The 17,021-nt window shown below is 39.8% G+C and overlaps 1 protein-coding gene across 1 annotated transcript in view; it reads left to right on the top strand.

Annotated features, from left to right (window-relative positions):
- Positions 1-1,875: 1,875 nt before the first annotated feature.
- LOC110496659 (protein NDRG1) overlaps positions 1,876-17,021 on the top strand; it is a 34,742-nt gene continuing 19,596 nt past the window's right edge. The window contains exons 1-2 of the mRNA XM_036953443.2: positions 1,876-2,152; positions 16,358-16,433. Coding sequence (XP_036809338.1) covers positions 16,377-16,433 — 57 coding nt within the window. The 5' untranslated portion in view covers positions 1,876-2,152; positions 16,358-16,376. The remainder of the gene's footprint in view (positions 2,153-16,357; positions 16,434-17,021) is intronic.

Raw genomic sequence — 17,021 nt, 5'->3', positions numbered from 1 at the left:
AGTTTAACCTGTTTCCTTATCTCCCAGGAACCTGGGGTGAGGGGAGAAAGGTTAACCTGTTTCCTTATCTCACAGGAGCCTGGGGTGAGGGGAGAAAGGTTAACCTGTTTCCTTATCTCCCAGGAACCTGGGGTGAGGGGAGAAAGGTTAACTTACATATCCAACAGATATTTCATCTCATTACAGAGAGAGGTGAGGTGAGGTGGGACAAAGAGGACATGTAGTGCATTTGCAGTGAAGATCAAGGCAGTATAGGAATGAATGAACCCAGTGTGTTCACAGTTCAAACAGACTGATCCTCTATGAGACTAGGGTGTTTACCTTTCACTCCAGTGATCAGGTTCACTTCCCGCCATACGCTACAATATGATGATGATGATGAATAAAATAATTCATAAATACATCAAATAAATGACCGTTCAAAAAGTTATATACACCACCCCACATAACCTAAGTCCTACTATCCCAGACTCTGGTTAACATATCACACTGACATGTAACTGTTGGTACATGTCACACACCAGATAGTGTATGTGGGTTTCAAGGGCATGTCCATGGCCCTCTTTCAGCTGCATATGCATACATACAACGCACACACACACACAGGTCTTCTGAATGTTCTCACAAACACTGTAATCAGCCAGGTAAAAGTCCACCATTCTTATCAAGTGTTGAGACACTTTGACCCAAATACAGAGTCCTAAAACTTCTATTAGCTACTCACATTATCAAAAATGAAATCTATTGAGAATCATCATTATTCAACACTGAAGTTATATTTGTAGTACACTTGAATGTGGCTGGGGAAACTACAATGTTGTAAGGAATCTATCGTCATTGGCTCTTATTCAGATTATTGGTCTAGTATTTAGTGACTTGGTGATTAGCATAATGGTTATATTTTCTATCCAACGCGTCCATTGTATTCCACGTGTTCCTATTGAGGGCCTCACAGTTACAAAACCACAGTGAAGGCATTGTATTGCCCCAGAGACTTTACACAGACACACAGTCATTCCAATTCAACAGTTTATGGACGAAACCACATTTGCGTTATTTGTCAAATAAGTGTGGATGGTCGTATACACAGGATCTATCAGGACAAAGAAGCTACAAATGTTATTGACCACATACAGTATGAACCAGTCAAGTAGAGTACAAAAGTACAAGTGCACCTCTCCCTAGATCATGCCTGCTTCCCAATCAGCACCCTATTCCCTATGTAGTGGACTACTTTTGACCAGAGGTCAAACTGGAGTTAGTATTGGTTCTAGTTTTGATTGACCAACACAGAGATAGTGTTTTCCATCTGCAGAGGATCCCCAATATCCCATCTGGAAATGCTGAGGGAAGGGGCATGGCTTCCCTTCATACAGACTTATCTCTGAGCTACTCTGGAGAATACAAACCCAAGGTTGCAGGCATTCTCCTGCTCCTCCTCCTCTTCCAAAGCTTAAAAGTTGCACTTTGCGGGTTGACAAAGTCATAGAGGGAGTGAGAAATACATCCCAGACTCCCTTTCCCTTAAAACTCAAAGCAGATTCATTTGTTTGGCATGGTCTCATATAAATACGACAGGTTTGCCAAGATTCCAGAACACACCCAGCCACTGTTTAGTGAAAGTGTACCCAAGTAATTTCCCAGTAATTATCACCTAACCACAAAAAATGGACTGTTGACAAAGTAACAAACTTCCCCGAAAAAAACTCACATCAAAGTGATCCCTCTCTGATTCTACACGCGTTGTAAAATGAGTAAATGCAATAATTGCACTACATAAATGCACAAATGTCCGGAGATATACATGTAGTTAAGAGGTGAGAAGTGAATGTACTAATACTTCACTACAACTGTGCTATTGACACACTTTAATCAGCAGTATCTGTGTCATCCCATTTGTCGTGCAACGGCTGTAAACTGTGTAGCTGTTTTACCAAATGCAGCGATATTGCCCAATAGCAAGTGGAGAAGGGGAAAGAGGCTGGTCTGAGGTCTTTATAAACGTCCGATACATCCGCGCTTCAGTTGCACGTAGTAAATAACCACATCTTTGTTATAGTGAAGAAATAGTACTGAGGCGATTTGCAAACCATTTAAAGAGTGTTTAAGGACTTGTTGTGGGTGATCACCAGTGGACAATCAAGCTTTACAGGTAAGTTATTTTGCGTACAATAGAACGATGAATATGGTTATCATAATTATTATGACGTTGTAATTTCTATACAACTTTACTCTTTGTAAGTCTGCATTTTATTTTTGTTTCTGGTTTGTATAAAATCGTACTTTCATTGACTACAGTGATATCGATATTTTTCACATTTTGTATTCCTTTTATAGTATCTATTTTTGATGTTATAACTTCCACTCAGTCAGATATTTGAAAGTCGAGATGTATTTGTTTTATTTATTGGTAGATCTCAGGATATTACAACGCATTCCACATTAAATGCAGGTCCTAAATATATACAGGTCCTTTTTAAACTGTCCAGATGCTCGTGCCAGTGTAGCTGGTATTGCGTGTAAACATATTACATGCTGCTATGCACGTGCCACGAGCACCGCTAAGCCACACAGGAAGATTGTTTGTTTACGTTTTCAACAATGGAGTGGCTGCGTGACCGGATTCTGTGGACGCCTCTACCTCATAACGAAACAACCGTATACCTTCTGTTTTTGTTTGTGTAATAGTGGGTGCACAAGCTTGCGTTTGTGTTTTTATTAGTATGTGTAGTCAAAATACCCCAGGGGTGGTTGCCTACAGTCAAGCAATTGTGGACGTGACAGCATGGGCAGAAGATGAAGTGTGACAATAAGATGGCATGACAATTATTTTCAGAAGAAAAGTGACAAAATATGATACAAAAGGGAAATATTTGTCTCTTTCATCAGGAAGTAATGTCAGTGTTCTCACTATTTCAAGATACATTTCTGTTTAAGAGATATAACGAGGACAGGGTCTTTCAGGATTGAGAGGATATTTTTTCAATTATGATACATTATTTTTGTTTTCACAAGTATGCTTGGCAGCTATCCCTAATGAATGTAGCTAAGTCCAAAGTAAGATGGCCTACGCAGTGACCGTCTAGTAGTGAAATACCCATCCTTCAGTTTCTGTAGCATCCCCTCTCATTTGAATTGGTTCAACCTTTTACCTTATTAGCGTATGTTTTTGTGGTATCCACAGACCAACTATATCATGTTTTAATGTCACATGCTCAAGTATAGTGAAATGCCTTTGCAGTAATCAATAACAATATAATACTAAACACGGTAGAAACAAAACACAGAAGATATAAAAATAAAAAGAATACAATAAAGTAAATAAGCATACTGTATACAGGGTCAGTTCAACACCATATTTACCATGTGCAGGGATACTGGATCGATAGAGGTAGATATGTATCGAGGTAAGATTACTAGGCAACAGGATATATGATTAACAAAGTAGCAACAGCATATACAGTGGGGCAAAAAAGTATTTAGTCAGCCACCAGTTGTGCAAGTTCTTCCACTTAAAAAGATGAGAGAGGCCTGTAATTTTAATCATAGGTACACTTCAACTATGACAGACAAAATTAGGAAAAAAAATACAGAAAATCACATTGTAGGATTTTTAATGAATTTATTTTCAAATTATGGTGGAAAATAAGTATTTGGTCAATAACAAAAGTTTATCTCACTTTTTTTTTCTCATTTTGTCTGTCATAGTTGAAGTGTACCTATGATGAAAATTACAGGCCTCATCTTTTTAAGTGGGAGAACTTGCACAATTGGTGGCTGACTAAATACTTGTTTGCCCCACTGTATGATGATTGTATGTGAGTGGGTGTAAATGTATGTGCATATTTGTGTGTGTGTGTGAGCAATGATGGAGTGAGTGTTTGTATGTGTGTTGGAGTGTCGGTGTGGGTAAGTGTGTAGGGTCCTGTGAGTGTGCATAAAGACAAAAATAACTGTGTATCATCCCCCTAGTATGAGCCATGCACATACATTTTGATATATTTTACCATCTCAAAATGTATGTCTGTAAGAGTTTAATTTAGCAAGCAGCAGCCTGCCCTGCTGCTAATATTTCCGAATGAGGGGATTTGACAGATTAACTGGGCGACGAAAGATTAGGGAAGTAATCATTGTTTGTGTAGATGTAGCTGGATTGGTTTCTGGATTTAACCCATATGAAGGGGAAGACAGAGTGGCAGTGGCCTTAATTCTATCTATCTAAAAGGGAGACTTTGCTTCCTAATTCTAAATCAGTAGTCCACAAATGGATTTTGTCAACAAAGTAGCAGAGATTTGGTGTTTTGTAACATATAACTTACATTATCTTGTTTTAAGCAGTCGATCTCAACATTTAAGGCCTTCTCAGTCAGAAAGTGTTGAATATTTGTAACGCAGACACTTTATCCCTCTAATATTTCCTGTTTTGGATGATTGCATAAGGCAGTCTCACTTCTGCAGGCCAGATTATTTTAGTGAATTGTCTGTTGTTCGTGTCTACGCACAAATTGTAGAATAACAGAAGAATGGAAGGAAACCTCAGGAAGCTTAGGATCTGATACGTAGTTGACCACCACACAGCTGTATCTGTGGCAATACTGTCATTGTCATATTCCCACACAGTTGGAGAGTAACTAACAAAACACCTCCATCGCTTACCACCACTGACAAGTTATTTATATGAGTGATGAATCCATCTTTGTTAAAGTTAACATATTTTGCCTTCCCCTGAATTTAACAGGAAATGTCACTGAAATATTAGTGTCAGAATACGGTAGTGTCAGAATACGGTATATACATTATTTAGGCCTTTAGCCTACCTTACAGTTTACGCCAGTCTGTAGCAGAACGTTTTGCCTATGTGAATCATGCTCATTAGGAGGGTATACATGTTTATTCTAGTTGTTGTAGATGTGCTTAGGAGGTTGTAAGATCTTTGTGCGCTCAGAGAGAGAGAGAGAGAGAGTAAGGAGTGTGTGTCTGCGTACATTTCATCAGTGAAAACAATGAAGTGAGCAAATGTCAAATTGGCTTTTCACCAAATTACTGGACAACAGACCACGTATTTACACTGCACAATAGAGGTCGACCGACTATGATTTTTCAACGCAGATACCGATAATTGGAGGACCAAAAAAAGCTGATACCGATTAAACGGCCTCTATTACCGATTTAATTATTTGTAATAATGACAATCACAACAATACTGAATTAACACTTATTTTAACTTAATATAATACATCATAAAAATCTATTTAACCTCTAATAATTAATGAAACATGTTCAATTTGGTTTAAATAATGCAAAAACAACGTGTTGGAGAAGAAAAAGTGCAATATGTGCCATGTAAAAAAGCTAACGTTTAAGTTCCTTGCTCAGAAAATATGAAAGCTGGTGGTTCCTTTTAACATGAGTCTTCAATATTCCCAGGTAATAAGTTTTAGATTGTAGTTATTATAGGACTATTTTTGTCTATACCATTTTATATTTCATATACCTTTTGACTATTGGATGTTCTTATAGGCACTTTAGTATTGCTAGTGTAACAGTATAGTTTCCGTCCCTCTCCTCGCTCCTCCCTGGGCTCGAACCAGGAACACATCGACAACAACCACCCTCGAAGCAGAGTTACCCATGCAGAGCAAGGAGAACAACTACTCCAAGTCTCAGAGCGAGTGACGTTTGAAACGCTATTAGCGCGCACCCTGCTAACTAGCTAGCCATTTCACATCGGTTACACCAGCCTAATCTCAGGAGTTGATAGGCTTGAAGTCATAAACAGTGCAATAGCTGCTGGGAAACGCACAAAAGTGCTGTTTGAATGAATGCTTACGAGCCTGCTGCTGCCTACCACCGCTCAGTCAGACTGCTCTATCAAATCATAGACTTAATTATAACATAATAACACACAGAAATACGAGCCTTTGGTCATTAAAATGGTAGAATCCGGAAAATATAATTTCGAAAACAAAACATTTTTTCTTTCAGTGAAATACAGAACCGTTCCATATTTTATCGAATGGGTGGCATCCATAAGTCTAAGTATTGCTGTTAAATTGTACAACCTTCAATGTTATGTCATAATTATGTAAAATTCTGGCAAATTAATTACGGCCTTTCTTAGGAATAAATGGACTTCACACAGTTCGCAATGAGCCAGGTGGCCCAAACTGCTGCAAGAGAAGTGACACAATTTCCCTAATTATAAGAAATTCATGTTAGCAGGCAATATTAACTAAATATGCAGGTTTAAAAATGTATATTTGTGTATTGATTTTAAAGAAAGGCATTGATGTTTATGGTTAGGTACATTGGTGCAACGACAGTGCTTTTTTCGCAAATGCGCTTGTTAAATCACCCGTTTGTGATTCTATGAGAAATGAACAGGCACCGCATCGATTATATGCAACGCAGGACATGCTGGATAAACTAGTAATATCATCAACCATGTGTAGTTAACTAGTGATTATGTTAAGATCGATTGTTTTTTATAAGATAAGTTTAATGCTAGCTAGCAACTTACCTTGGTTTCTTGCTGCCCTCACATAACAGGTAGTCAGCCTGCCATGCAGGTTCCTCCTGGAGTGCAATGTAATGCAGGTGGTTAGAGCGTTTGACTAGTAACCGGAAGATTGCAAAAACAAATCCCCGAGCTGACAAAGTAAAAATCTGTCATTCTGCCCCTGAACAAGGCAGTTAACCCACCGTTCCTAGGCCGTCATTGAAAATAAGAATGTGTTCTTAACTGACTTTCCTAGTTAAATAAAGGTGTGTAAAAAAATAAAAATTGGCAAATATAAAAAAAATTGTCCAAAAATACAGATTACCGATTGCTATGAAAACTTGAAATCGGCCCTAATTAATCGGCTATTCCGATTAATCGGTCGACCTCTACTGCACAACCTAATTGACAAACAAACAAAAACAAAGGCAAAAGCTTTTGACTCAATTAGGCATGAGGGTCTGCTATTCAAATCGAGGGAAAGCATTGTTGGTGGAAAAACATACAACATCATAAAATTAATGTACAGATACAAGTGTGTGTGTGTGGTTAAAATTGGCAAAAACATTTCTTTCCACAGGGCCGTGGGGTGAGACAGGGATGCAGCTTGAGCTCTTCAACATACAGTTGAAGTCGGAAGTTTACATACACTTAGGTTGGAGTCAATTAAACTTGTTTTTCAACCACTCTACAAATTTATTGTTAACAAACAATAGATTTATAAAGTCTGTTATGACACAAGTCATTTTTCCAACAATTGTTTACAGACCTATTATTTCACTTATAATTCACTATATCACAATTTCAGTAGGTCAGAAGTTTACATACACTTGACTGTGCCTTTAAACAGCTTGGCAAATTCCAGAAAATGATGTCATGGCGTTAGAAGCTTCTGAGGGGCTAATTGACATAATTTGAGTCAATTGGAGGTGTACCTGTGGATGTATTTCAAGGCCTACCTTCAAACTCAGTGCCTCTTTGCTTGACATCATGGGAAAATCAAAAGAAATCATCCAAGACCTCAGAAAAAAATTGTAGACCTCCACAAGTCTGGTTCATCCTTGGGAGCATTTTCTGAACGTGGTATCTTCAGATGTTTATCTGTACAAACAATAGTACAAAAGTATAAACACTATGGCACCACGTAGCCGTCATACCGCTCAGGAAGGAGATGTGTTCTGTCTCCTAGAGATGAACGTACTTTGGTGCGAAAAGTGCAAATCAATCCCAGAACAGCAAAAGACCTTGTGAAGATGCTGGAGGAAACAGATACAAAAGTATCTATATCCACAGTAAAACGAGTCCTATATCGACATAACCTGAACGCCCGCTCAGCAAGGAAGAAGCCACTGCTCCAAAACCGCCATAAAAAAGCCAGACATGGGGACAAAGATCATACTTTTTGGAGGAATGTCCTCTGGTCTGATGAAACAAAAATAGAACTGTTTGGCCCTTTAATCCATTGTTATGTTTGGAGGAAAAAGGGGGAGGCTTGCAAGCCGAAGAACACCATCCCAACCGTGAAGCACGGGGGTGGCAGCATCATGTTGTGGGGGTGCTTTGCTGCAGGAGGGACTGGTGCACTTCACAAAATAGATGGCCTCATGAGGTAGGAAAATGATGTGGATATATTGAAGCAACATCTCAAGACATCAGTTAGGACGTTAAAGCTCTGTCGCAAATGGGTCTTCCAAATGGACAATGACCCCAAGCATACTTCCAAAATTGTGGCAAAATGGCTTAAGGACAACAAAGTCAAGGTATTGGAGTGGCCATCACAAAGCCCTGACCTCAATCCTATAGAAAATATATGGGCAGAACTGAAAAAGCATGTGCGAGCAAGGAGGCCAACAAACCTGTCTCAGTTACTCCAGCTCTGTCAAGAGGAATTGGCCAAAATTCCCCCAACTTATTGTTGGAAGCTTGTGGATGGCTACCCGAAATGTTTGACCCAAGTTAAACAATTTAAAGACAATGCTTCCAAATACTAATTGAGTGTATGTAAACTTCTGACCCACTGGGAGTGTGATGATAGAAATAAAAGCTGAAATAAATCACTCTATTCTGACATTTCACATTCTTAAAATAAAGTGGTGATCCTAACTGACCTAAAACAGGGAATTTTTACTAGGATTAAATGTCAGGAATTGTGAAACGGAGTTTAAAATGTATTTGGCTAAGGTGTATGTAAACTTCCGACTTCAAATGTATATTAACAAATTGGCAGGGGCACTAGAACAGTCTGCAGCACCCGGCCTCACCCTACTAGAATCTGAAGTCAAATGCCTACTGTTTTCTGATGATCTGGCGCTTCTGTCTCCAACCAAGGAGGGCCTACAGCAGCATCTAGAGCTGCACAGATTCTGTCAGACCTGGGTCCTGACAGTAAATCTCAGTAAGACAAAAATAATGGCGTTCCAATAAAGGTCCAGTTGCTAGGACCACAAATACAAATTCCATCTAGACATCGTTGCCCTAGAGCCCTCAAAAACTATACATACCTCGGCCTAAACATCAGCACAACAGGTAACTTCCTCAAAGTTGTAAACAATCTGAGAGCCTTCTACGCCATCAAAATGAACATGAAATTTGACATACTGTCACGCTCCTCTTCCTGTAAATGACTGGACCAAAGCGTAGCGTGGTACATGTTCATGATATTTTATTAAATCAAAACAAAATAACAAAGAGGAAAACGAACAGTTCTGTAAGGAAACTAAACTATACAGAAAACAATTACCCACAAAAACCCTGTGGGAAAAGCTACCTAAGTATGGTTCACCATCAGAGACAACAATAGACAGCTGTCCCTGATTGAGAACCGTACCCGGCCAAAACAAAGAAATACAAAAACATAGAAAAATGAACATAGAATGCCCACCCAAATCACACCCTGACCAAACCAAAATAGAGACATAAAAAGCTCTAAGGTCAGGGCGTGACATATACCATTTATCAAATCAAATTTATATAGCCCTTCTTACATCAGCTGATATATCAAAGTGCTGTACAGAAACCCAGCCTAAAACCCCAAACAGCAAGCAATGCAGGTGTAGAAGCACCGTGGCTAGGAAAAACTCCCTAGAAAGGCCAAAACCTAGGATGTGGCTAAATGCTTGAATCAGTTATAGAACCCATTGACATTTATGGTGAGGTCTGGGGTCTGCTCACCAACCAATAACTCACAAAATGGGGACACCAAATTTAGACTCTGCATGCAGACTTCTGAAAAAATATCCTTCTTGTACAACGTGAAACACAAAATAATGCATGCAGAGCTGAATTGGGCAGATACCCGCGAATAATCAAAATCCAGAAAAGAGTGGTTCAGTTCTACAACCATCTAAAAGGAAGCGATTCCCAGCCATTATCCACAGAGAGAAGAACCGGGATAAGAGTCTAAGCAAGCTGGTCCTGGAGCTCTGTTCACAAACAAACCACACAGAGCCCCAAGACAGCAACACCATTAGACCCAACCAAATCACGAGATAACAAAAAGATAATTACTTGACACATTGCTTAGTTTTTTTGGTTAATTCCTTCCAAACTATGCTATTTGGCCCTTCCAAACTAATGCTATTTGGCCCTAAACAGGCTATGTGCACACTGCCCACACAATGAGGTAGAAATTGAGCTGCACTTCCTAACCTCCTGCCAAATGTATGACCATATTAGAGACACATATTTCCCTCAGATTACACAGACCCACGAGGAATTCGAAAACAAATCAAATGTTGATAAACTCCCGTATCTACTGGGTGAAATACCACAGTGTGCATCACAGCAGAAATATTTGTCACCTGTTTCCACAAGAAAAGGGCAACCAGTGAAGAACACTGTAAATACAACCCATATTTATTTTACCTTTTGTACTTTAACTATTTGAACATCGTTACAACACTGTATATATACATACATACACACACACAGTGGGGAGAACAAGTATTTGATACAATGCCGATTTTGCAGGTTTTCCTACTTACAAAGCATTTAGAGGTCTGTAATGGTTATCATAGGTACACTTCAACTGTGAGAGACTGAATCTAAAAAATCCAGAAAATCACAATGTATGATTTTTAAGTAATTCATTTGCATTTTATTGCATGACATAAGTATTTGATACATCAGAAAAGCAGAACTTAATATTTGGTACAGAAACCTTTGTTTGCAATTACAGAGATCATACGTTTCCTGTAGTTCTTGACCAGGTTTGCACACACTGCAGCAGGGGATTTTGGCCCACTCCTCAAAACAGACCTTCTCCAGATCCTTCAGGTTTTGGGGCTGTCGTTGGGCAACACGGACTTTCAGCTCCCTCCAAAGATTTTCTATTGGGTTCAAGTCTGGAGACTGGCTAGGCCACTCCAGGACCTTGAGATGCTTCTTACGGAGCCACTCCTTAGTTGCCCTGGCTGTGTGATTCGGGTCGTTGTCTCACTGGAAGACCCAGCCACCACCCATCTTCAATGCTCTTACTGAGGGAAGGAGGTTGTTGGCCAAGATCTTGCGATACATGGCCCCATCCATCCTCCCCTCAATACGGTGCAGTCGTCCTGTCCCCTTTGCAGAAAAGCATCCCCAAAGAATGATGGTTCCACCTCCATGCTTCACGGTTGGGATGGTGTTCTTGGGGTTGTACTCATCCTTCTTCTTCCTCCAAACACGGCGAGTGGAGTTTAGACCAAAAAGCTCTATTTGTTTCTCATCAGACCACATGACCTTCTCCCATTCCTCCTCTGGATCATCCAGATGGTCATTGGAAAACTTCAGATGGGCCTGGACATGCGCTGGCTTGAGCAGGTGGACCTTGTGTGCGACTGCAGGATTTTAATCCATGACGGCGTAGTGTGTTACTAATGGTTTTCTTTTAGACTGTGGTCCCAGCTCTCTTCAGGTCATTGACCAGATCCTGCCGTGTAGTTCTGGGCTGATCCCTCACCTTCCTCATGATCATTTATGCCCCACGAGGTGAGATCTTGCATGGAGCCCCAGACCGAGGGTGATTGACCGTCATCTTGAACTTCTTCCATTTTCTAATAATTGCGCCAACAGTTGTTGCCTTCTAACCAAGCTACTTGCCTATTGTCCTGTAGCCCATCCCAGCCTTGTGCAGGTCTACAATTTTTATCCCTGATGTCCTTACACAGCTCTCTGGTCTTGGCCATTGTGGAGAGGTTGGAGTCTATTTGATTGAGTGTGTGGACAGGTGTCTTTTATACAGGTAACGAGTTCAAACAGGTGCAGTTAATACAGGTAATGAGTGGAGAACAAGAGGGATTCTTAAAGAAAAACGAACAGGTCTGTGAGAGCCGGAATTCTTACTGGTTGGTAGGTGATCAAATACTTATGTCATGCAATAAAATGCAAATTAATTACTTAAAAATCATACAATGTGATTTTCTGGATTTTTGTTTTAGATTCCGTCTCTCACAGTTGAAGTGTACCTATGATAACAATTACAGACCTCTACATGCTTTGTAAGTAGGAAAACCTGCAAAATAGGCAGTGTATCAAATACTTGTTCTCCCCACTGTATATATATATATATATATATATATATATATATATATATATATATATATATATATATATATATATATATATATATATATATATATATATATATATATATATATATATATATATATATACAGTGCCTTGCGAAAGTATTCGGCCCCCTTGAACTTTGGGGTACTTGGGGTATGTCTCTATCAGTTTTGCACATCGAGAGACTGAAATGTTTTCCCATTCCTCCTTGCAAAACAGCTCGAGCTCAGTGAGGTTGGATGGAGAGCATATGTGAACTGCAGTTTTCAGTTCTTTCCACAGATTCTCGATTGGATTCAGGTCTGGACTTTGACTTGGCCATTCTAACACCTGGATATGTTTATTTTTGAACCATTCCATTGTAGATTTTGCTTTATGTTTTGGATCATTGTCTTGTTGGAAGACAAATCTCCGTCCCAGTCTCAGGTCTTTTGCAGACTCCATCACGTTTTCTTCCAGAATGGTCCTGTATTTGGCTCCATCCATCTTCCCATCAATTTTAACCATCTTCCCTGTCCCTGCTGAAGAAAAGCAGGCCCAAACCATGATGCTGCCACCACCATGTTTGACAGTGGGGATGGTGTGTTCAGCTGTGTTGCTTTTACGCCAAACATAACGTTTTGCATTGTTGCAAAAAGTTCAATTTTGGTTTCATCTGACCAGAGCACATTCTTCCACATGTTTGGTGTGTCTCCCAGGTGGCTTGTGGCAAACTTTAAACGACACTTTTTATGGATATCTTTAAGAAATGGCTTTCTTCTTGCCACTCTTCCATAAAGGCCAGATTTGTGCAATATACAACTGATTGTTGTCCTATGGACAGAGTCTCCCACCTCAGCTGTAGATCTCTGCAGTTCATCCAGAGTGATCATGGGCCTCTTGGCTGCATCTCTGATCAGTCTTCTCCTTGTATGAGCTGAAAGTTTAGAGGGACGGCCAGATCTTGGTAGATTTGCAGTGGTCTGATACTCCTTCCATTTCAATATTATCGCTTGCACAGTGCTCCTTGGGATGTTTAAAGCTTGGGAAATATTTTTGTATCCAAATCCGGCTTTAAACTTCTTCACAACAGTATCTCGGACCTGCCTGGTGTGTTCCTTGTTCTTCATGATGCTCTCTGCGCTTTTAACGGACCTCAGAGACTATCACAGTGCAGGTGCATTCATACGGAGACTTGATTACACACAGGTGGATTGTATTTATCATCATTAGTCATTTAGGTCAACATTGGATCATTCAGAGATCCTCACTGAACTTCTGGAGAGAGTTTGCTGCACTGAAAGTAAAGGGGCTGAATAATATTGCACGCCCAATTTTTCAGTTTTTGATTTGTTAAAAAAGTTTAAAATATCCAATAAATGTCGTTCCACTTCATGATTGTGTCCCACTTGTTGTTGATTCTTCACAAAAAAATACCGTTTTATATCTTTATGTTTGAAGCCTGAAATGTGGCAAAAGGTCGCAAAGTTCAAGGGGGCCGAATACTTTCGCAAGGCACTGTATATATATATATGGGACAAAACCCATATATATATATACAGTGGGGAGAACAAGTATTTGATACACTGCCTATTTTGCAGGTTTTCCTACTTACAAAGCATGTAGAGGTCTGTAATTGTTATCATAGGTACACTTCAACTGTGAGAGACGGAATCTAAAACAAAAATCCATATATATATATATATATAGCCATAATACGACATTTGAAATGTCTCTATATTTCTTTGGAACTTTTGTGAGTGTAATGTTTACTGTTCGTTTTAGATTGTTTATTTCACTTTTGTTTATTACCTGTTTCAATTACTTTGGCAATGCACATGTATGTTTCCCATGCCACTAAAGCCATTTTAATTGGATCGGGAGAGAGTTCTGTACTCGTGAGGTGCCCCATGTGGATCTCAATGAGACCTTACTGATGTCCTGAGAGGTGTTTGATACCGCCAGGTAAAATATTAGTTATGGGGCGTCAGAAGGGAATCTTATCTTGTAAATATAGGTTTGCTTGGTGGCCTCAAACTACTGGCTCAGCACCTAGCCTATTTACAGGTCTGGAAACTGGTTTGGGTTTAATGTTACTTTCCTATGCTACGTAGGATTAACCTTGTTGCTGTAAATAAATATTTTCTGTTATCTGAATTTCCAGATGATTTATGGTTACGTAACTTCTCTCACATGCTTTCAGTTGAATTGAATGTTGGAATGTCAGTGGGAGCTGGCGGACAGTTTCTCCAACAAAGGATTTGCAGTAGAAGGCGTCCATGTTTTTCCTAAAAACCACAGAAATATTTCCCTTTTTTTTAAATTTTTATTATTATTATTATTATTATTATTTTTATACTACTCTTCATCTCTACGCTATTGTGAGGCCTGGCTGAAGGGCATCCCAAATGACTACCTATGTAGTACACTACTTTTGACCAACACTACATAGGGAATAGGGTGTTATTTGGGACAAAACCCTAGAGTCAGGAGGCTGTTTTGTTGAAAAGCTGGCCAGATGCCCAAAAATGAATCACTTCCTGTAGCCCTTTCATGCAGTCAATGGCCAAAAGTGCCCCTTTTGGCCTCATGAGTGGAATGTTGTTAATATTTTTCATAATTAATTATTGCGTTTAAAAAAATGGACACATACAGTATATCACAGTTTTGTTATATTTCAGTCTTCTCTGATGTATATAAAGTGTAATATTGGGACGCAGACTCAAAATGTAATACATTTCAACATTATATCTGACATGGTACAGGTGTCTCCTTTTTTTGCCCATGACCATGTGGGTGTGAGGTGCACACTTTTGTTTCAAAGTAAATTTGTTTAAGACTAACAATAATGTTTAACCCACTGATTTAGCATCACTGCAGTAAAAGGTTAAAGATTACCCAGAAGCGACGCATCTGAAACCTGTAAAGACGCATCTCAAACCTGTAGGTAGATCAGATGCAAAATATATTGTTATAGCTGAGAGCAGGAGAGACAGAGGGGGAGAGAGACACAGCAAGAAAGAAAGAGAGGCAGGAAGAGGGAGAGATTTACTGAGAGGGTATGAGAAAGGATTAGTCACAGAGAATGTGTGTGTGATGGGAGCTATGGAAGCTGTGCCTTGTCAGTAGCTTCCTGTGAGCCGGCCAAGCCCAGTTAGCCCACCACACCACAGAGGAAGAGCCTGACTCCTGGCCTATACAAGCCTGTCCTGCCTCGGCCTGCCTGCCTGTCCTGCCTCGGCCTGCCGGACACAAAGCCAACGCCTGTTTACCATCTGATTTGATTAGCATGCACAGCAGCACTCCCACTCTCCTACCAAAATGGCATCACGATCCACAACAGCATGATCTGCAGACAGCAGCTTGATTTCGTTTCTCCCTCGCCTCTGTCGAAATAGCAAGCAGCCGGAGCAACTCTCATAAGAGTTCATTTGAGTTCATTTTGGTTTAGAATGCATTGGAAACTGTAGCTGTAGCTATAGGGCCTTTTGTACTGCTATACAGTGAAATGTAGGTATAGGGCCTGGTGCACTGCTATACAGTGAAATGTAGCTATAGGAAATGTAGTGCAGTGAAAAGCGACTTTGGCTTTGTAATGCCTTTTTAGTAATAAAGTTGTTATTAACTTGTATTGGTTGCTACAGGCTGTATCACAACCGGCTGGGATTGGGTGTCCCAGCGTCGTCCGGTTTTGGCCGGTGTAGGCCGTCATTGTAAATAAGATTTTTTTCTAATTGTACAGTCTGATGTTGTCATGGAAATGAAAAGGCCTTTTCTCACTTTTGGTTGGTTGGGGTGTAGTATCAGATGTAGTATCTTAATTTAAACACACTTTTTTTAGCTGAGAATTTTCTCAGCAAACATGTTATGTATTCAAGGTTTAAAGAGCTTCTAAAGTTTGTAGGTTCCACTTAAAAATGTCAGACTTGATTTGCGTAACAAAAAAAAATTATCAACCCCTACAAAAAATGTCTCTTCATTATAATCCACATAATAATTCACATTTCCTGTTGCTGCTGGACTATTTTCCTGCTGTATCAAACTGGCTCAAATTAAGATCCTACATCTGTACATATATGATCCACATTGGAACCTGTTTAACGAGATTGTATCAGTGTTTTTCTCAGTGGTAAGTTATTATCCTAATAACATGATACGAAAACACATCTACAGTATCAGAAAGGCACGTGTGTAATATGAAACTTCCTTTCATTGAAAGGTTCCCAACATGAAGGAACGCTCCACCACTGGCTGAACCAGTCCTCATGGGTCTAAATGACACTCTTTCTCCCTCTCCTCTTTCTCTCTCCCACCATCCCTCTCTCCCTCCAGGTTTCCTCAATTGAAAGACATGGATGATATCCAGGTTGCGTCAAAAGCACCCCTGCTTGTTGACAGGGAATTGCCAGTAAGTAGACACGTGATTTGCTTTGCATGTATAGCCTGCAGGTTTACTTTTCTGTGAAAAATGTACATTTTAGTCATTAGCAGATGCTGTTATCCAGAACGACTTACAGTTCGTGCATTCATTTTAAGATAGTTATGTGAGACAAGAACGCGTCATATCAAGTATATATTTCCTCAACAAAGTATTTATCAGCAAAGTCAGAGCTAGTAGGAAAAGACAAGTGCAAATATTAACTTTGTATACCATGTCAACAACAACCCACTGCCCCCTGGCCTTTTCCCCCACTGAACTGGAATCCCAAAGCCCCTCCCTACCTGACACAGGCTGTGGTTGAAGCTAAAACCACAGCACAGTACACTACAGTCCAGGATACTACATACAGCCAGTCACAGAGCAGCTGCAGCTGCAGAAGGGGACATCTGCACTCATCTTAGAGGCTCTACCTGTCACTCTATCTATACCATGCCCAGTAGTACCATGTAGCTCACACTTTGTTGTTATATGACAGCTGAACAGCATAGATGAATTATGTCTGTTTAGCATGTCAGGAATTGTCCGAAATATGTACACAGTACAATGAAACTGGTC

The sequence above is a fragment of the Oncorhynchus mykiss genome, chromosome 18, assembly GCF_057628025.1.
Source record: "Oncorhynchus mykiss isolate SJ-2025 chromosome 18, ASM5762802v1, whole genome shotgun sequence".
In the NCBI taxonomy this organism is placed as follows: domain Eukaryota; kingdom Metazoa; phylum Chordata; class Actinopteri; order Salmoniformes; family Salmonidae; genus Oncorhynchus; species Oncorhynchus mykiss.
Note: the sequence above shows the minus strand (reverse complement) of the source record. Positions and strands in the feature narration are given on the sequence as shown.